Source organism: Eulemur rufifrons, chromosome 24 (assembly GCF_041146395.1).
Source record: "Eulemur rufifrons isolate Redbay chromosome 24, OSU_ERuf_1, whole genome shotgun sequence".
Classification (NCBI taxonomy): domain Eukaryota; kingdom Metazoa; phylum Chordata; class Mammalia; order Primates; family Lemuridae; genus Eulemur; species Eulemur rufifrons.
In genome coordinates this window covers 11,106,808-11,127,153 of record NC_091006.1, presented here as the reverse complement: position 1 = coordinate 11,127,153, position 20,346 = coordinate 11,106,808, and the positions used below count along the sequence as shown (strand labels likewise).

The window sequence follows — 20,346 nt, the reverse complement described above, 5'->3', positions numbered from 1 at the left end:
CGTGGCACAGAGCGGTTAAGTCAGTTTCCGAAGGTTACGCAGCTGGAAAGTGGCAAGAGTTGTTACTCACCCCTTAAGAAGTCTGGCTTCAGAGACTTTGCTCTCTACCACTGCCACTGCCCTTCCATCTCACCACCAGAAGGTCACTTAGTGCACAGGGAGTCATAAAAGAGGGACGTTCTCACATGATCTTCTGGGGCCTGGCTTTTAGACAGTCAGGGTCTGTCAGAGAAATGGGCATGAATGCGTATCAGAGCTAGCTCTTGAAGGTTGTAGGGAGGCACTCTCCACGTAGTGACACAGGCTGGCCGCCGGAGGGTGCGCCAGCCCTGCTCGCGGAGCCAGGGGAGAAAGGAGGAAGCCTTGGAAACGAATGTCAGGCTCAGACTCGCAGGACCACAGAACGTTGAGAACAGAGCATCATAGAAGGCTGAGAACAAAGCCTCTTAGAACGTAGAACAAAGGCCCCTGGACTTGAAGAATGACGAGGACACAGCCTCATAGCACCTGGGAGACAAAGCCACTTCGAGTCTGTTCTGGTCAAATCATAGAATCTTCCACCCAGGATTTTAAAGTTCCAGAATTTGGGATAGAACCGATCTTAAAACTCTTACAAGCAAGACCAGCTACATAATTTGACCGGCCCAGTGCAAAATGAAAATGCGGCGTCCCTTGCTCAAAAAATAAGAATGTTAGGACAGCAATAGCGGAACATTAAAGCAAGCACGAGGGCCTTTCTCAGCGGGTCCCAAGACCGTGAAGCCAGCTCAGCTTGGGAGCATAATTTATCGGAGGATGTCCGTCTCATCCACAGCTTGGCGTCTGGGAAAGCTTCCCGAAGCAGAGGCTGCTAAATCAGGGCTCGACCCTCTAACCCTTTACTCCCCCTGCGCAGCCTCAGAAGCTAAAGGTTGGAGGGGGAGGTAGGGGGAAGTAGGAGCAGCTGCTAAACTGTCACGTGGATCCCTTCTCTATTTATAGATCACCCGTCCCCTCCCGCCGGACAGTCCAATGGTAACCAGAGCTCGCCCGCAAGGGGGCGGATCCGCTGCAGGACCGGGGAGGCACAGACCAATAGCATTGAAGCAAGGGCGGACTTGTTTCATTGTGACGCGTGGGGGGCGTGGCCCGGGCCCAGAAGCACTTGCACGGGGGGGCGGGGGGAGCGTGGCGAGCGGAGCGAGTAGGCAGCTGCGAGCATGCGTTGTGTTGGGCGGTGCTATTGCACGGCCTAGCATCGTCGTAAGGGAGGATACCCGCCAATAGGCGGTGGTTGCTCTGTCGCCGGGGGCGTGGCCATGCAAATAAGGCGCGGGTGGGCGGCCCAATGGGCGGGCGCCTATGCAGATGAGACGGTGACAGCCCGGCCAGCGGGCGGGCGGGCAGGCAGGCTGGCTGCTGGGGCGGGGAGGTGGGACCGGGAGAGGGGTGGCCGCGGGGCCCGGCCGGGCTGGGGCGGGGGGCCGCAGCCATGATCCGGGCCTTCTCGTTCCCGGTGAGCCCCGAGCGGGGCCGGCTGCGGGGCTGGCTGGAGGGTAGCCTGGCCGGGCTCTGCGAGTTGCACTGGCTCCGGGAGAGGCAGGAGTACCGCGTGCAGCAGGCGCTGCGGCTGGCCCAGCCCGGAATGGGGGGCGCCGAGGCCGAGGACGAGGAGGACGCCGAGGAGGATGAAGATGCGGCGGCGGCGCGCCGGGCCGCAGCGGCCCTGGAGGAGCAGCTGGTAAGGGGCCGCCTGTCCGTCTGTCCCTCCAACCCCCGCCTATGTCTGTCTGTCTGTCTCGGTTGGATGCTCAGACACCCGTGGGGGGTGGGGCGGGTAGACAGGGAGTGGGAAAGGACAGGGGGTGGGGCTGGAGACCCCGGTGTTCGGGCGGCGGGCGGGACCTGGCCTCCCCGCCCCCAAATCGGGGGAGGGGGTACAGCATCGCTTCTGCTGGGGCCCAGTGAAAAGGATAGACCCCATCCCCTGTACCCCTTCTCCAAAGAAAATCCGTCTGGGCGCCAAGTATGCGTCAAGCCCGGGTCCGGGTACTTTGCATGCGTTGCCTTCTTGCAGCTTAGGAGGTAGGGGGTGATAGTCCCCATTTTACAGAGAAAGAAATCGAGGCTCAGAGAAAGCAAGCGACTCACCCAAGGTCACACAGCCAGGATCCAAGCATGCCCTTCTCTGGGCCCCACTAGCAGGGCTCCATCTTCCTTAAGTCCTGGTGTGCTTGGAGATCTCCGGAGGGGGCGGGGTGGGAAAAGGGGATCTTAGGGCCTCCTGAGGGAGGGACCACTGCTGAGAGGAAGCTCACAGTCCCTTAAGGCCCCCTGGGGATCCTGACCCTTCGATGACACTTCCCCTCTTTCCTACCTGGTCCCAGCCCTCCATAACCCAAGAGGAGGCAGTTTGGGGCAGCACCGAGGTCTGGACTCTGGGTTCTCGCTAATTGTGGAAGATGAGCAGAGGTCTCCAGAATGACTCAAAGAGACACTATCCCTCTTCCCCTTTCTGTGTCATTCCTTGAGTCTCCCAACCAGTCCTGGGTTTCCCTCACTCTCTCCCTACTGCCAGATCTCGGTGACTTTCTGTGTCTGCTTCTCTTTCTTAATCCTGTCTCTCTGTCGGTGTCTCTCTGTGTCCCTCTAGGTCCGTCTCCCGGGTCTTCCTTTCATGCATTTCTGCCCCCATGTCCCAGTCTCTCTTCCCCTCCCCCCAGCCCGCAGACCCCAGCTCCACTTGCAGTTCCCATCCCCAAGCCTGTGTGTGGTCAGAGCTTCCCGTTTGGGGAAACCTGAGCCGAGGTTGCGGTGGAGGGGGCTCTCCCGGCTGCTGACCTCGACTGCCCCTCCCTAGATGGGGAGTGGGGAGAGGACTGAAGCCAGACTCCGGGGCTGCACGCCCAGCCCCTCCCCCTCTCAGGAGTGGGACCCTGCACATTCTTCTCTGGAAACAGAAACAGCTGTGGGAGGCCCCACCCGCTCCCAAAGTTAGAGACGGATTGTGGGGGCCCTCACCGGCTCCCCCCACCTCAAGCTGCCTGGGCTTTGACGGTGCCTCCCCTCCTGACGAGGAGAAGGAGGCACGAGGACAGGCTAGCTGGGTCCTTCCCACTGCCCCTCGGTCTCCCCGCTCTCTGCCCTTCACCTTCCCCGTCTCTGCCCCTCTGTGCCCCCTCCCGCCAGCCCTCGGTCCTGCCGGCACGAGGTGGTAGTGGAGAGGCCTCCTCCCACCCCCCAGTCTCTAGGCAAAGCTCGTCCCAGCACCAGGGAGGAGGCGGTGGCAGGCGGGGGGAGGGAGACAGCGGCACGGCACTGAGGGAGGAGTGGAGAAGCGCTAAATATAAACTCCTCTAGCGCTGGGGGTTCCTGGGTCCTTCTGAAGAGGGGGTGGGAGCCTCCTCTGATCCCTGAGCCCTAGCCTTATGACACTCACCCCCCACCCCCACCCCCCACTCAGGAATATACTCCCTTTGAAGCAAGAAAGACTAAAGCTAGACTTGATTACTTTCTAATAGGGATGATGGAGCGGCCAGGTAAAGACTAGGGGTGTCACAGAGAAGAGAGGCAAGAATCCTGGGTGGGGACAGGGGCTCCCTGGGTCCTGTTTGCTCCCAAGAAGCAATAAGGTTCCTTCCAGCAAGAAGGATTTAGGTTAGACTTGCAGAAGGACTTCCTAACAGAGATAAAAGGGCATTGGACACCCACTAGGGGCATACGATGCAAAGAATAAGGTCGTAGAAGTTTGGGCAGAGGGGTCTCCACGGGTCCTAACCGCACTCTTGCTGAGTCTGCCCGAGCCGGCTGGCCCACTTGTGGAAGGGCTTGCAGAAAAAGGATGAGGGGCATTGCGAGGAGGCAGGGAGCCCGATTCAGGCCAAAGACCTTCTGATCTTTTAAAGATTCATCCTTTTGCAGCTGGAAGGAATGAGGTCAGACTCACATATAGAGGTGTGTGGACTGGAGGGATATTTGGGGAGGGGCCGGGCACTGGGGGGGAGGAGGCCTCTCCTGTCTGGCCCCCTCACTCCTGCTGCTCTTCTCAGTGGAAGAACTGAAATTAGATAGACCTGGAGAACTTACCCAAAAAATCCATCCTTTTATATTTATTTATTTATTACTTTTTTTTTAGAGACAGGGTCTAGCTCTGTCACCCAGGCTGGTGTGCAGTGGTATGATCATAGCTCACTGTGACCTCAAATTCCTGGGCCCAAGCAATCCTGCTGCCGCAGCCTCCTGAGTAGGTGGGACTACAGGCACGTGCCACCACACCTAATATTTTCATTCTTTGTAGAGACGGGGGTCTTGCTATTGCCCAGGCTGGTCTCGAACTCCTGGCCTCAAGTGATCCTCCTGCCTCGGCCTCCCAGAGTGCTGGGATTACAGGCGTGAGCCACCGCGCCCATCCCTTTTACATTTATTTTTAATTACGCAAGTAAAACATGATTTTCTATTTTCCTCGTAAGAAATGCATAGCTTTCATGTGATAATACAAGCTACCATTTATTAAGTGTTAAAAGGAACTGCTGTTTTAGCTCATTTACTCCCCACAACAATCCCATAAGAGATGGAGTCATAGGATGCCTATGTTGCAAATGAGGAAACTGAGGCCCAGAGAGGTGAAGTCACCCACCCAAGGTCACACAGCTGGGAAGTGGGAGAGCTGAATTTGATGCGTGGGAATTTGGTCCCAAGTCATGCCTTCATAAATACCTCACTCTACCATCCAATCCTCCCATCCCTCCCTTGACCCCCTAAATCCAGCCTCTCCTCTGAGGCCACCATCATGGTCCCCTTGGTGTGAGTCCTTCCAGACCTCCTCCAATGTATCTACTCCCAGAAACAGTTTACATACCCAAGAAAATGTAGAGTTTTTGTTGTAAGAGCTGTGCTTTTTTTTTTTTTTTTTTTTTTTTTTGAGACAGAGTCTCACTTTGTTGCCCAGGCTAGAGTGAGTGCCGTGGCGTCAGCCTAGCTCACAGCAACCTCAAACTCCTGGGCTTAAGCGATCCTACTGCCTCAGCCTCCCGAGTAGCTGGGACTACAGGCATGCGACACCATGCCTGGCTAATTTTTTGTGTATATATATTTTAGTTGTCCATATAATTTCTTTCTATTTTTAGTAGAGACGGGGGTCTCACTCTTGCTCAGGCTGGTCTCGAACTCCTGACCTCAAGCGATCCTCCCGCCTCGGCCTCCCAGAGTGCTAGGATTACAGGCGTGAGCCACCGCGCCCGGCCAGAGCTGTGCTTTTTTACAGATTCTGGTTTCTTGGGTGAAGTCCTCAGACTGTGCCAGTGGTTCTCAAAGTGTGACCCCTGGACCAGCAGCAGCACGTCACATGGAACTTGTTAAACATGCAAATTCTTTTTTTTTTTTTTTTTTTGAGACAGAGTCTCACTCTGTTGCCCAGGCTAGAGTGAGTGCCGTGGCGTCAGCCTAGCTCACAGCAACCTCAAACTCCTGGGCTCAAGCGATCCTCCTGTCTCAGCCTCCCGAGTAGCTGGGACTACAGGCATGCACCACCATGCCCGGCTAATTTTTTCTGTATATATTTTTAGTTGTCCATATGATTTCTTTCTATTTTTAGTAGAGACGGGGTCTCGCTCTTGCTCAGGCTGGTCTCGAACTCCTGAGCTCAAATGATCCACCCGCCTCGGCCTCCCAGAGTGCCAGGATTACAGGCATGAGCCACTGCGGCCGGCCTAAACATGCAAATTCTTGAGCTCAACTCCAGACTGAAATCGAAAGCTCTGTAAGTGGGACTCAGTAGTTCGGTTTATAACAAGCCCTCCAGGTAATTCAGACTCATTCTTGCTCATGCTATGTACGTTCCACACTTTTCTCTTTCCATTCAATGCTATACCTTGGTGATGGTTCTATATAGAAATTTACCTCGTTCCATTTTCACAGCCGTGTAGTATTCCATTGTGTATATTCATTCCATCATCAATTATTTCCTGAGCACCTACTTTGTGCCAGGCATTGTCCTAGGTACTGTGGGGTATAGCTATGAACAAAAGAGACAGAAATCTCTGCCCTCCTAGGGCTGACGCTGTAGTGAAAGATTCAACAAACAAATGACATGTCGCACCAATATATAATTTTATTTATTCATTTTTTTAAGAGAGTTTATTAAATTTTCAGTTTCCTTTTTTTCTTTTTTTGTGGAGATAAGAGTCTTGCTCTGTCACCCTGGGTAGAGTGCAGTGACATCATCGTAGCTCACTGCAACATCAAACTCCTGGGCTCAAGCGATCCTCCTGCCTCAGCCTCCCAAGTAGCTGGGACTACAGGTGTGTGCCACCATGCCTGGCTAATTTTTCTATTTTTAGGAGAGACGGGGTCTCGCTCTTGCTCAGGCTGGTCTCAAACTCCCAAGCTCAAGTGATCCTCCTGCCTCGGCTTCCCAGAGTGCTAGGTTTATAGGCGGTGAGCCACCCCACCCAGCCTGATATATAGTTTTAAATCAAGAGATTATTACTGATATATAGAAAAAAAAAAAAACAAACCCAAAAGCAGGGCAATGGGGTGCAGAAAGACAGGGGAACTATTTTGGAAAGGTGTCAGAGAAGAGATCACTTAACCGAAGACCTGAATGAAGCAAGGGAGTGAAGCAGTAGGACGTGAGAGGGAAACACTCTCCTAAGGCAGGACCATGCGTGGCATGTTTGAGGGACAGTGACGAGGCCAGCGTGGCTAGAGCTGAGTGAGCAAGCCAGAGATTTGTGGGGGACATGACATGGAGCCTATGGGCGGTCTGTGATTTTTTTACCCACTCCCTGATGCTGCACAATTCAGCTGCTTTGTAGAGTTCTGAGTCCACCACGAGCAAGTCTAAGTACCCAGGGCAGGAGCCCAAAACTGGAGTGATTTGTTGACCTTCCTCACATAAACATGCCCAGATGGGGGCTTCTGTTCTCGGGGAAGGGGGGTGGACAGCGGCAGGAGTCAGAAGCTGGGGGGCGGGGGATTGTGGCTGCGGGAGGGGGAGCCGGCCAGTCTTTCTGCCCTAAATAGGCAGGCCTGGGTGCCTGTCCTCCCAGCCCCTCCTCCCTCCTTCCCTTCCTCCTGCCAGCCAGACAAGCCGCTTTTGTCTGAGGGTCAACCGTCACCTCAGCCACTCAGACACATTGGAGACTTTTCCCTGGCTTTCGGCCTCAGTTTTCCAAAGTGGGGTGAAGTCCTAGTGTCTTGGAGACCCCCTGTGTGCTGTTTCAGCCCCTACCCCACTCACTGTCACGGTCACTCCCCTAAAAGGGTTTTCACCTTCATTTATTCACATCTGATAAAGAAACAATTTTTTTCTTGCAGCAAGAAGGATTCAAGGTAGACTCAGAAATCTCTTCTGGGGATGAGGAGTGGCAGAGAGACACAGGGGCTTTTTGGTAGGAATGGAACAAGAGCAGGAGGAGAATGTGGTCCCTGGGGCAAAGGAAGATGCTGGGGATGACTGCTGCAGCGCCAGTAAGGCCAGACTCACAGAAGGACTTTCCAGGAGGCACAGGGGTTCTTTCCGAGGGGAGGAGCAAAGAGGTATATGCGTGGTGGTCAGCCTGTGTTATCCGTACGAGGGAAAGAGTCAGTGCGCAGCAGGGGGGACTTAAGAACACTTGCAAAAGGACTTTCTGTTGTGATAAGGGGCAATGGTGGAAGACAGGGGCATCTGAAAAAGAAGAAAGACTGGGAGGAGGCACACCCAGGGCTCAGGGATCGGCTAGGTCCTGCACACCACCTTTTAGCAGTGACTTGTCCTTCCAGAAAGAAGACCTGAAGTTAGACTCAAAGTGGGACATTTTAATAGGGGTTAGGTGAGCACAGATGAGGGGACAGCGGATGGGGAGGGGGCAAGAGATGAGGCCTTCTGAGGCCTCATCACACGTAAGGGAGATGAGAGTGCAGCATGCATGACCAGAGTTAGACAGCCAGAAGGACTTTCTAATGGGGATGAAGAGACAGAGATCTTGATGGCATGCTGGGACTCAGGTACTGCTTTTCTCCTTTTGAAGTCAGAACCTCATTGTCAAAGCAAAACTCTGCCCTTGAGCTCATGGACTAGAGGACCAGTCAGCAGGAGACTGGGGGCCTCTGACCATGCTGCTCTCCCCATGCCCTTAGGAGGCCCTGCCCGGGCTCATCTGGGACCTGGGCCAGCAGCTGGGAGACCTGAGCCTGGAGTCTGGGGGCCTGGAACAGGAGAGCGGGCGCAGCTCGGGTGAGCATGGGTGGAGGGGTAGGGTCTGCCTGGGACATCCCGCTGTTTCACACTGTCCCTGTCTCTCAGGCTCCCCTGTTTCTCCCCTCCTCCTTCTTTCCCCACCCCTGCTTTCCCCACCCACCACCCCTGATTGTCTCTCTGCTTCTCCCGGGAATCCAGGCTTCTATGAAGACCCCAGCTCCACCGGAGGTCCAGATTCACCGCCCTCGACCTTCTGTGGGGACAGTGGCTTCTCCGGATCTGGCTCCTATGGACGCCTGGGTCCCTCTGAGCCCCGGGGCATCTATGCCAGCGAGAGGCCCAAGTCCCTAGGTAAGGTGGGTGGGGGTGGGGCCCCAAGGCCAGGGAAGGACAGTGAGAGGATGGTTTTCAGCATAAACTCCTGAGTCAGACCTGGATTCCAATTCTGGCTGTGACATTCCCTTTTCCTGTGATTTTGAGCATGTCTCTTCTTTCTGGGCCTCTGTTTCTCTGTCTGTTAAAATGGGATGATAACAGTGCCTGCTTCTTAGGGATGTTTTGAGTATTCAGTGAGTCTCTGCCTAAGGCATTGGACTTGGCACATGGTAGTCACTCAGTAACCAGGAACTGCAGTTATTCACTTACACAAAGAAGTTTTGGGGCCCCTACTATGTGCTCTCCTAGGACCATCCTAGGAATGAGGGATATAGCAACGAACAAAACAGACAAATCCCTGTCCTCATCCAATTGACATTCTAGTTGGAGGAATAGACAATATACAAGATACATAAGTAAAATGCCTCGGGAACTGGATACTGACGTGTGCTCTGACAAGAAATAAACCAGGGAAAGGTACTAGGGAGTGTTCCTTTGAGTATGGGGAGGGCCTCACTGAGACTGTGACATTTGAGTGGTGCCCTGAAGTGAAGGAGTGGGCCTAGCACATATCCGGGGAAAGAGGGTTTCCAGGAAGTGGGAGTGGCAAGCACAAAGGTCCCCAGGCCAGAGCGTGACTGGCCTGTGCTTCCAGGAGGCCACTGTGGCAGAGCCCTGCGGATATAGAGAGGGGTGAGAGATGAGAGTTGGAGAGAAAGCGGGGGAGGGGGGGGGCAAGTCATGCAGGTCTCACAGGCCCCTGTGCAGATTTTGTTATGAACCTTACATGAGGGAAGGGAGGAAAACAGGGTTTTTGATAGGCAGGGGTGGGGAGGGAGGGGGGCAACCTGCCCCTTCTGGGCTGGAGGAGAAAGGACTTTGAGAGCCCCTCCACTGTCTCCCCCCACCCCGCTTTTTTTTTTTTTTTTTTTTTCCTCCCTTCCTTAGGAGACGCCAGTCCCAGCGCTCCGGAGATGGTGGGCGCTCGGGCCGCGGTGCCGCGGTCCTTCTCAGCGCCCTACCCGACGGCAGCAGGGTCCGCGGGCCCGGAGGGCTGCTCCTCGGCGGAGCGGCGGGCCCGTGCCGGGCCATTCCTGACGCCCAGCCCCCTGCACGCGGTGGCGCTGCGCAGCCCGCGGCCCTGCGGCCGTCCCCAGACCGACTCGCCGGACGCGGGGGGCGCGGGGCGGCCCCTGGACGGCTACATCTCGGCGCTCCTGCGCAGGCGCCGCCGCCGGGGGGCGGGCCAGCCCCGGACCAGCCCCGGGGGCGCGGACGGTGGCCCACGGCGCCAGAACAGCGTGCGCCAGCGGCCGCCCGACGCGTCCCCGCCCCCCGGAGGCGCGCGTCCCGCGCCCGAGCCGTCGGTGGAGCGCGTCGGGGGCCTTCCCACCAGCCCCGCCGCCCTGAGCCGCGGCTGGGCCTCGCCGTGGGAGTCGGAGGCGGCTCCCGAGCCAGCCGCGCCGCCCGCTGTCCCCTCGCCGCCCGACAGCCCGGCCGAGGGCCGCCTGGTGAAGGCGCAGTACATCCCAGGCGCGCAGGCCGCCACCCGCGGGCTCCCTGGCCGCGCGGCGCGCCGCAAACCGCCACCACTGACCCGTGGCCGCAGCGTGGAGCAGTCACCGCCCCGGGAGCGTCCCCGGGCCGCCGGCCGCCGCGGACGCGTGACCGAGGCCTCTGGCCGCCGGGGCTCGCCCAGGGCTCGCAAGGCCGCGCGCTCCCAGTCGGAGACCAGCCTGCTGGGCCGCGCTGCCGCGGCTCCTCCCGGCCCCCCGAAGTACCCCACGGCCGAGCGGGAAGAGCCGCGGCCGCCACGGCCCCGCCGCGGTCCCGCGCCCACACTCGCGGCTCAGGCCGCGGGGTCCTGCCGCCGCTGGCGCTCCACGGCAGAGATCGACGCTGCCGATGGGCGCCGCGGTCGCCCCCGCGCCCCAGCTGCCCGAGGCCCAGGGCCTGTCCCGTCCCCATCAGCTCCCCAGCGCCGTCTGCTCTACGGCTGCGCCGGCAGCGACTCGGAGTGCTCGGCCGGGCGCCTGGGGCCCCTCGGACGCCGGGGGCCAACAGGCGGCGTTGGCGGGGGGTATGGAGAGAGTGAATCGAGTGCCAGCGAGGGCGAGTCACCGGCCTTCAGCTCTGCATCCAGCGACTCAGACGGCAGTGGTGGCCTCGTGTGGCCGCAGCAGCTAGTGGCGGCCACAGCGGCCTCTGGGCCAGGGGGTGGTGCAGGTGGAGGGGCGCCCGCGGGCCCCGCCAAAGTCTTTGTGAAGATCAAGGCTTCCCACGCTCTCAAGAAAAAGATACTGCGTTTCCGTTCGGGTTCTCTCAAGGTCATGACTACAGTGTGAGCTCGGGGATTTGCTTGGGCTCCCCCCTCATGGCCTCTGCACCTCCACACTTCAATCACTGACCCACCCACACCTACCTTCCAAAGACCATCCTTTTCTCTGCTTCCAAAGACCTTCCTCACTGTCCCCATTCATAGCAGTCTTGGTTGAAAAGGCTCCCCCTCTGCCACAGGGAGGGACGGGAAGGAGCCCTGTTTGACCCAGTTCGGCTTCTGGCTTCCAGGCACTTGGGCAAGAAAGTTCCCCTTCTCTGGGGCTCACTTATCTCATCTTTCAATAAGTGTCCATGTATGCAAAGGGGGTAATTCGCTCTGAATGTCCCCATTTTAGTTTAGAAACTTAGTCTGTTTGCGCCCCTCCACTCCTCTCACTGAGCCCTCTCGTTGCTCCTGTCCTTGTCCAGATATGGCCCCCTCTCATTCACGAAGTGCCCCCTCCACGTCCCGGCCCTTGGCACCCTGGTCAGAGACTCTGTCTGACTTAGGTGGTTCCTGCAGAGTGCCTTGGGAAGGGAAGGAGCACCGATTTGGGGGTTTTGAGGGTCAAGTAGGAGTTGATAATACCTGGAAAGAAGGACTCTTTCACCTCTATCCCCGGACAATTATGGAGGAATGGGAGGTAGAAGAAGGGTAGGAAGATGGTTTCTATCTAGTGCCCCCCACTGTGACAAAATGGGGGAAGCTCAATGACCCTCAGCTGTTCCAATCTAGTATTTTTTTTTCTTTTTTAAAATTACTGTATTTATTATGACGATGGTGACTCCCCGGTGCAAAGGGGGCCAGATTCTGTGTGTTTCTTTAACTTCTTTGTAAATAAATGCACAATGTTACATGTGTGGTGGCCTCTCCTTCCATGGTGAAATGGGAGAAATGCTCCTTTTCCTGTGGACTGACATTTACAGAGCAACTTGTTTGCGTTGGATGTGGCAGTGACTGGAACCAGATGGCAGGTCCCAGCGTGGGTCTCAACTTTATCTTCCTACCATTGGCTATTTTACTTCAATGAACCTGACCTTTGATTGGGTTATGTTTGATCATAAATATGGTTTCATAAAAATAGAAACAGTACAGGAAAGGGACAGCCCCTAAATTCCCTCTCCCGGAAGTCATCATGATCAAGTTTGATGTGCACCCTTCCATGTTTTTCTTTATGTGTTTGTATACATATATGAATCTCAATAACTATATAAATATATAACTATGAATATACATATAGTTTACATATATAATACCTATGTGAAACTATATTTACATACATTGGACTATACGTATGCAGTGTTTATCACTCTTTGTGTGTGTCAAATCACCTGTCCCTGGCGATTTCTTTATGGGGAAGGCTTAAATCAAGGGTTGAATTTTTTTGATAGTTACAGTACTATTTAGCTTTTCTATTTTTTCTTGTGTCAGTTTTGGTAAGCCGTCTTCATCTAGGAATTTGTCCCTTTCACCTAAATTTAGATAACATTTTCCTATCACTATACGATTAATAGCTGCATATAAGATTTCATTGTGGGGACTCCCATAATCTAACCCTACTGTCTGCTCTCCAATTATTTTACTATTAATATTATGAATCTTGCTACAGTAATATCCTTTTATGTGCCTCTTTGTGCTCATGTATATATTTTTGTAGGGTCCATTCCTAGCAATAGAGTTGGTTGGTCATTATGGTGTGCTTATTTAAAAACTTTTAATTGACACTGCCCCCAGGTAACATTGCTTTTTTTTCGACACAAGGTCTTGCTCTGAGGCTGGGCGCGGTGGCTCACGCCTGTAATCCTAGCACTCTGGGAGGCCGAGGCGGGTGGATTGCTCAAGGTCAGGAGTTCGAGACCAGCCTGAGCAAGAGCGAGACCTCGTCTCTACTAAAAATATAAAGAAATTATCTGGCCAACTAAAATATATATAGAAAAAATTAGCCGGGCATGGTGGCACATGCCTGTAGTCCCAGCTACTCGGGAAGCTGAGGCAGTAGGATTGCTTAAGCCCAGGCGTTTGAGGTTGCTGTGAGCTAGGCTGACGCCACGGCACTCACTCTAGCCCAGGCAACAAAGCGAGACTCTGTCTCAAAAAAAAAAAAAAAAAAAAGGTCTTGCTCTGTTGCCTAGGATTCAGTGCAGTGGCATCATCATACCTCATTGCAACCTCTTATGTGATTTGCTCTTTCACCCCCTTTGCCCATTTTTCTATTGGGTAAGCCCAACAATTATACTCATTTCATGGGTGGGTAAATGGAGGCTTAGAGAGGGGCTGGTACTTGTCCTGGTCACGCAGCAGTGGGGAGTCAGGGTTAGGACCCAACAGCCACCTGATTCCACAGCCAGAAGAATGGGTATTTGCTGCTGCTTTGACCCTTGTATCTGTACGGGTGTGTCCACCTCTGTCCCTTTGAACTCTGAAGGAGCAGGGACCAGGCCTGCTCTGTTCACTGCTATCTCCAGCACCCAGCCAGGCACTGCGGACACGGCAGGGAACAAAACAGAGAGAGTCTTGCCCTATGAAGCTTCCTTGAGGGGTGGGTGGTGATAAATCTGTGTTTCTTTTAGTGTAGCAATGAATAATAGTGACTTTTTTAAGTTCGCCAGGAAAAGCCACTGCTTATCAGGCCCTTGGGAATATTTGCTCCACCCACCTCCATTCCTTCAAGGGGCAACTGAAGCCAGAAAGGGGAAGGGACTTGACTAGGGCTACACAGGCCACTTAGCGGTCAAAGTCGTTGACGTAAACACGGATGATATTCCTTCCTTTAAGATTTCAGAGCTTACTTACAAGAAATAACAGTGAACACTTACTGAGGTCTTATTACATGCCAGACTTTACTCTCACCACTTTACGTATACTGACATTTAATCCTCATGACATCCTGAGATACTAGTATTATGCCCATTTTACAGATGGAGAAATAGAGGCACAGAGAGGTTAAATAATTATCTGAAGCTCATGGGTGGCAAAAACCAGTATTTAAATCCAGGCAGCCTCTCTCCAGAGCTCATGCCCTTAGCCACTGCCGTACATAGCTTGTTTGCTATATATATTATCTCTAAAAAGATAACACAAGTAACTAGTCACAGGGAGGGAAGATGGGGAGGCTGTTAACATAATAAGTAAATTCTATAATTTGTTAAAGTTGGTAAGGACTATGGGGAAAAACTGAGCAGAGGTAAGAGAGAATTGGGTGAGATGGGGAGAAAGGGAGTTTGCAGTTTTAAGTAGAGTGATCAGGAATGGTCTCATTGAGAAGGTGACATTTGAACAGAGACATGCAGGAGGTGGGAGGGTGAGGCTGTGGATATCTTGGGGAAGATCATCCCAGGTAGAGGGAACAGCCAGTGCAAAGGCCCTGAGGCAGAACTGCGCCCCACCATGTTGGCAAAACAGGAAAGAGGCCAGTGTGGCTGGAGCGTTGGGAGTGAGGAGGTGAGATTGAGAGATGGTAGGGACCACCACATTGTGGGGGCGTCATGGGCCACGGTGAGGATTTTGGTTCTTAGACTTTACTCTGAGTGAGGTGGGGGTCATGGGAGAATTTTGAGCAGAAGGGGGATTTAGGTTGTTTTTTTTTTTTTTGACGGGGGGGAGGTTAACAGCTCTATTGAAATATAATTCACATACCATAAAATTCACCTCTATAAAGTACACAGTTCAATGGTTTTTAGTATATTCACAGAGTTGTGCAAATATCACCACGATCATCCCTGAATCTCCCCCAGCCCCTGCCAACCACAAATCCACTTTTGTCTTTTATAGATTTGCCAGTTGTGGACGTTTCATATAAATGGAATCACACAATACGTGGCCTTTTGTGACTGGCTTCTGTCACTTAGCCTACCATTTTCAGCGTTCATCCGTGTTGTAGCATGTGTCACTACTTCATTTCTTTTCATTGCCAAATAGTATTTCATTATCTGGACATACATTTAGTTTGTCCATTCATCAACTGATGGACACTTGTGTTGCTCCCACGTTTTTGGCTAATCAGAGCTCAGTGTTGGATGCGTTGAGTTTGAGACACCCACTTGACAACCAGGTGGAGATATTCAGTGGGCGTTGGCTATTGGATCCTGCAATTCACCGTTGCCTTTCGTTGATCGTTTCTTGAGTAATAAAGCCGGAGCTGACTCTCAAGCCAGGGTCTCAGTTTCTTCCTCCAAAAATTGGGGACAATAATACCATCAAGCACTAGGTTGCCATGAGGCTGGGGCATAGGGCAGGAGCTAACGTTATCCGTAGGGTGGAAAGACGGCTGGCGTGTGCAGCTCTGGAGAGGAGGGGCGGTTATGCTCGCTTCAGGCAGTGTCCGTCTGTCTGTTTCCCCCACCGCCCCAGCCTCCAGCCGCGGTCGAGGAGACGGGGAGGGAAGATTGGGTTGTCACCTTTTCTTCCCCCGCTCTAAGCTGGTTTTCCTCCCTGGGGGCTGCCTAGGCCAGAACTGCTGATGGAAACCAGCTGCGGGAGGCGCGGAGGCTCGGCGCGCTCCCAGGCCCCTCCTCGGCGCCGGCAGACCCCGATGGGAAGGGGGAGCGCCTTGGCTCCCCTCCCCCTACCGCAGCCCGGCCTGGGGCCCTGGCACGTCCGGCGCGCCTGATGCTTTCCAGATGTGGGCCCGGTTCTCCTCCCCCATTTGGCCCCGTTGCGCCCGCAGGGGAAGAGGGGAGGGGGAGCCAGGGTCTGACACCCCCCCCTTCAAATCGCTACCAGGGCCCCGGGCCGGTGTTCCCACCCCCCTGTCTCGTTTTCCGGTCCAGGCGGTAAAAATCGAATCGGTGTGGGCTGACTGCGGTAGAAACGCTCCTCCCGCCACCTCCATCTCTTCCCAAGGCTCTCGCCTCGGCCCAGACGGGAATGAGCCCGAGACCCAAGACACGCCCCTCGGAGCACGCCCCCGTCAGGCCACGCCCCAAACTGCAGCCAGGACACGCCCCTGGAAGCCCCGCCCCCGCCCCTCTGGCCTCGGCCGTCGGGTCCCCAGTGGAAGGCGCCCTCTGTGCGTCTCTTTGTCTCTCTGCCCGCTGCAGTCTCTGTCTCTGTGTCCGTGTTTCTCCGTCCTTGCGTCTGACTCTACATTTCGGTCTGTGTGTCTTGTCTGTCTCTCGTGTCCCTGTTTCTTTCTGCAGTCCTCTCCATCTCTGTCTCTCTCAGTCCCCAGGTCTCTGCTTGTCTAAATGTCTGTGTCCCTCTCTCTCTCTGAGTCTCTTTGACTCTCCCCGCATCTCTTTCCCGCTCTCTAAATGTCCCTGTGTCCATTTTCCGTCCTCTCCCTCTGGCGCTGAGCTCCCTCTACCCGCATGTTTCCGTCTCCCGCCTGTGCCTTTCTCCGGTCCCGGATCTCCGTCTTCATCTCCCGCAGGGCCTGTGGGGGCGCCTCGCGTCTCTTCCTACCGCCTCCTGTGGCTTTGGCGCGGGCAGGGTGGGCGGCTCAGCGGGCCGCCGGCGCCCCCGTGCGGCCGCAGGGCTTGTCGGGAGAGGCCAGGGGGCTGAGTGTGGGCGCCAGGAGGGGTGTGCTGGAGAGCTGTGGTGTCTGTGCGTGACACCGGAAGATGGTGTGTGACACCGGGAGACCGTGTGAGTGTGCACTGCCCTGAGATGGCGTGTGACTCCAAGAGATCTGAGAGTGTGTACTGTCCTGAGACGGTGCGTGACACTGGGAGATTAACGAGTGCGTGACTGCTGTGAGATAGTGTGTGTGTGGCTTTGTGACATTGTGAGATTGTCTGTGACAAGGAGCGATTGAGTGGGACTGTATATGTGAGAAATGACATGGAGGTTACTGTGTGGGTGAGATTGTGGGTGACCCTGTATGGCAGCGGGAGGGCAAGTGTGATTGGGTGTGAGAGGGACACTCTTTGGGGGACTGTATGTGACGCTGAGAGATCACATGCGGGAGCGAGAGACCGTGCGTGGATGAGACAGCATGTGATGGTGACAGCCATGGTGAGGCCTGGCAAGAGATTACGTGCACGATGGTGCATGTGTGTGAAGCCCTGTGAGTGTGAGGGATTCTGTGACACACTGAGCCATCGTGTGTAACTGTAATACATATGACACCAAGAGATGGGGTGTGTGCATGTGACCGGGACAGACTCTGTGTGGCTACGTGTGGAGGGAATGTGTTAGATGTGTGTGACACTGGGAGATTGTGCTGGAATGTGTGTGACTGTACGTGGGTGTCGCTGGATAGGTGACTGTGTTACTAGGAAATACTATGAAACAGGGTGTGATAGTACTTGGCAGGGAGGTTGCAGGGTATTTGCATGTCACCATGTGAGACACTGAGAAAGTGTATGAGGCTGCGATAGGGTGTGAGACTGAGAGAGTTTAAATTGCACATGAATGTGTGTGACTTTTGAGAGATTGTGTGTGACACTGCGACAAACTGCTGGTACATTTGACACTCTGAGATAGTTTATCTGACCGGGCAGTCCTGGGAGCTGCTACTGGTGATGGTGTGCCACGTCGTGAGTGATTGTGTGTGGCATTTTGAACGACCATAGGACGTTGTGAGCACAGCTGGCCCGTGAGACCGTGTGGCACTAGGTGACACAGTGAGATAGTGTGCATCTCTGTGTGAGGGACTGCCAGTGTGAATCTGTATGCTATTGGGAGGGGTCCGTCTCTGATGGGGTAACACTGAGGTGGCGAGTGTGAGCGCGCGTGACAAGGTGAGAGAGCATGTGTCACGCAGGGAGGGAGAGGCTGTGTGGGGCGCCCAGGAGGGGTCTGTGTGACTGGAATAAATGCAACAGGGCATGGGGCACACCTAGAGAGACCGTCTTTTCCTGTGACTGTGGGAGAGACACAGAGAGAGAGAGAGAGAGAGACAAAGAGAGAGAGGACCCAGAGAGACAGCCGCAAGGTGGGGCGGAAGGTGGCAGCGGGAGGAGGCGGGTCCTCCGGGCCGCGCCCCAGGGGAGGGGGCGGGGCGGGCTGGGGGCGCCCAGACGCTGCCTCCCAGGCTCCGCCACCGCGCGCCATCCCAGCCCTGAGCAGCAACAGGTAGGAGGCTCTGGTCCTGGCCCCAGCAGCTAGTCCCTTTGCCCGCTCCGTGACCACCGTCTGTCGGCCTGGGAATGAATGAGTGAGTGAGTGAGTGAATGACCTTACTCCCCTGCGTCCCCATCGGCCTGTCTCTCCCTCTGTCCCTCCCCCTCCATTTCCCCCCTGCCCCTCCTTGCTCCTTCTCGCCCCCAAACCCTCCCTCTCCCTCTCTTCCCGGTTCCTTCTTTCCTCTGTCCCTGTCTCCCCCACCTCCCTTTATGCTCTGGGAGCTACTCTCCCCCTCTGTCACTCTGTCCCTTCCTCTGCCCCTCCTTTGTCCCTCTCTCTATCTTCTTCCTCCTTCGCTTCACCCCCCCATCTCTCCATTTCTCTCTCTGTCCCTCCTCAGTCCCTTCGTCTCCCCCAAGCCTGTCTCTCCCTCCGTCACTTTGTCCCTCTCTCTGCCAGTCCATTTGTCCCTCTCTCCATCCGCTCTGGCCCTCTCCCCGGCCTCTCCCCTGGCTGCTAATGAGCAGAGGAGCCTTTGAGGTGGCCAGGGCTTGGGGGAGCGCTCTCCGAGGGGGGTGGAGGGGGCAGCTGCTGCCAAGGCCCTAATGAGCCCCCTCTGCGCCCCTCCCGCCGCGATGTGAAATCCCAGTTCTCCCTGGAGCCACCGCTAATTGGCCTGGGGAGGGGCCCCCCTCCTAGCTCATGCTCCATCCCTGGGGGGTGAGGACACCTGGATCCTGATCCAGCACCTGTGGCCCTGTCCTTCTGTCTCTCCCTCCACCTGCCTCTCAGCCTCCCATCTGTGCGTTCTGTCCCTCCTGCCTCCCCTGGCCCCTCTCTGCTCCTCTCCCCACCTGCCTCTAGGTGCTTCCATCTGTGCACCCCTGCACCCCTCTGGTTCCTCTCCCTGTCCTCTGTCCCTGCCTCCACCTGCCTCCGGGCACCCCATTCGTGCGCCCTTCTACCCACGCCCGTTACCCGGGCCCACCTCCACCACCCCCACCTCGGGACCCAGACGTGTCCTAACCTACCCCCCACCGCCCCCACCCATACCCTCCACTCTCGCCGGCTTTTAACCCCTTCCCCGCTGCAGCCATGTCCAACAACATGGCCAAGATCGCCGAGGCCCGCAAGACGGTGGAACAGCTGAAGCTGGAGGTGAACATCGACCGCATGAAGGTGCCAGGTCTGGGCGGGAACAGGGTGGGGGTTTGGGGGCTGGGGTCTGCCCGGGGCTGTGTTGGGGGCCGGGCCCAGAGCCGCAGTGGGAGGATCCCCTTTGGAACCTGGCGGACACTGGGCGGGGCCCGACAAGTAGCGGGGCCGGACGAGGGTCGGGGCCTGGGGCGGCTTGGAGGGGCGGGGCCTCGAGGGTAGGGCGGGGCCTGGGGAGGCTCGGGGGGCGGGGCCGTGGGGCGGGGCGGGGGCGGAGGCAACGCAACCTGTGCGTCCTCAGGTGTCGCAGGCAGCGGCGGAGCTCCTGGCTTTCTGCGAGATGCACGCCAAAGACGACCCACTAGTGACGCCGGTACCCGCTGCCGAGAACCCCTTCCGCGACAAGCGCCTCTTTTGTGTCCTGCTCTGAGCCCTCCCGACAGCTTACCCTCCCCTGCCAAAGTATGAATCCAATAAACTTGCTGAATGTGGCGGCGCCTGTGCTTTCTAGGAAACTGAGGCACACACAGAGCTTGGGGCCACGGTGCGGGGGGGACCTGAGGCCCTTCCCATTCTTCTGAGTGTGTCTGGAGTGGGCGGGTGTGTGCGGACGCGGAGGAGCACAAGTCCGCTAAAGCTTCAGAGGAAATGAACGCTCTGGGCGCTGTTCTGGACTGAGTGCTCCACGATCTGATCCTGAACTTATTTAATTGTCCCTGCAGCCCCAGAAAGCAGTTAACTACTTACGTGCATGATACCCATTTTACAGATGAGGAAACTGAGCCGAAGGAAGTCCCTTGCTCAAAGTCACACAGCTAGGACGTAAAGGTGTGGATTTAGACTGTGGACTCCAGTGTTCCCTGAACCCCTCAGCTGCCTCTCTTTCCTCTCCTTCCTCCTGGGTTGGAGACTCTTAGGACCCCCGTGCCCATCCCCTGAGTGATTCCTTTTTTCGTATCCAGCTGCCCCCTACCACAGGCCCACTTGTCCTCAAGCACTGAACTTTTCCTGTTCCTTCCTTCATCCTTCCACACACTCTCTGAGAACCTATTCTGTGACCAGCCCTGCGCTGGGCAATGCTGAGGGCATGGCTGCGTCTCAGAGTCCAGTGGGAGAGACAGATCTGTTCCCGAAGGGTGACGACCCAGAGTAGGCAGTGCTGGGGTGGGTGGGGGAAGCTCAGAGGGAACGCCTCACTCAGCTTAAGGGTCAGGCAGGGCTTCCTGGGGGAGGGGACATCTGAGCTGGGACATGGTAGAAATGAAACTCGAGGCCATGGAGAAGACAGAAATGGGGCTAGAGGAAGGAAGAGGACACAAACTAATAA

The 20,346-nt window shown here is 55.8% G+C and overlaps 2 protein-coding genes across 2 annotated transcripts; both read left to right on the top strand.

The window, feature by feature from the left end:
* Positions 1 to 1,345: 1,345 nt before the first annotated feature.
* On the top strand, positions 1,346 to 11,775 carry DACT3 (dishevelled binding antagonist of beta catenin 3). The gene is made up of 4 exons (XM_069457693.1): positions 1,346 to 1,720; positions 8,101 to 8,197; positions 8,360 to 8,512; positions 9,485 to 11,775. The coding sequence occupies exons 1-4, from the start codon at positions 1,472 to 1,474 to the stop codon at positions 10,879 to 10,881; spliced, it is 1,896 nt and encodes a 631-aa protein (XP_069313794.1). The 5' UTR covers positions 1,346 to 1,471; the 3' UTR covers positions 10,882 to 11,775.
* A 4,098-nt stretch (positions 11,776 to 15,873) lies between these two features.
* GNG8 (G protein subunit gamma 8) lies at positions 15,874 to 19,468 on the top strand. Its single transcript, XM_069457538.1, has 3 exons — positions 15,874 to 16,442; positions 18,958 to 19,043; positions 19,321 to 19,468. The coding sequence occupies exons 1-3, from the start codon at positions 16,418 to 16,420 to the stop codon at positions 19,447 to 19,449; spliced, it is 240 nt and encodes a 79-aa protein (XP_069313639.1). The 5' UTR covers positions 15,874 to 16,417; the 3' UTR covers positions 19,450 to 19,468.
* The last annotated feature ends 878 nt before the right edge of the window (positions 19,469 to 20,346 follow it).

Bases quoted from the DNA above. Each gene is read 5' to 3' on its own strand.
- DACT3 (XM_069457693.1), top strand. From the start codon at position 1,472: ATGATCCGGGCCTTCTCGTTCCCGGTGAGCCCCGAGCGGGGCCGGCTG. The intron at 8,198-8,359 runs GTGAGCATGGGT...CCGGGAATCCAG, and splicing joins GGAGAGCGGGCGCAGCTCGG to GCTTCTATGAAGACCCCAGC. The intron at 8,513-9,484 runs GTAAGGTGGGTG...TCCCTTCCTTAG, and splicing joins CGAGAGGCCCAAGTCCCTAG to GAGACGCCAGTCCCAGCGCT.
- GNG8 (XM_069457538.1), top strand. From the start codon at position 16,418: ATGGTGTGTGACACCGGGAGACCGT. The intron at 16,443-18,957 runs GTGAGTGTGCAC...TCCCCGCTGCAG, and splicing joins GTGTGACACCGGGAGACCGT to CCATGTCCAACAACATGGCC. The intron at 19,044-19,320 runs GTGCCAGGTCTG...GTGCGTCCTCAG, and splicing joins TGAACATCGACCGCATGAAG to GTGTCGCAGGCAGCGGCGGA.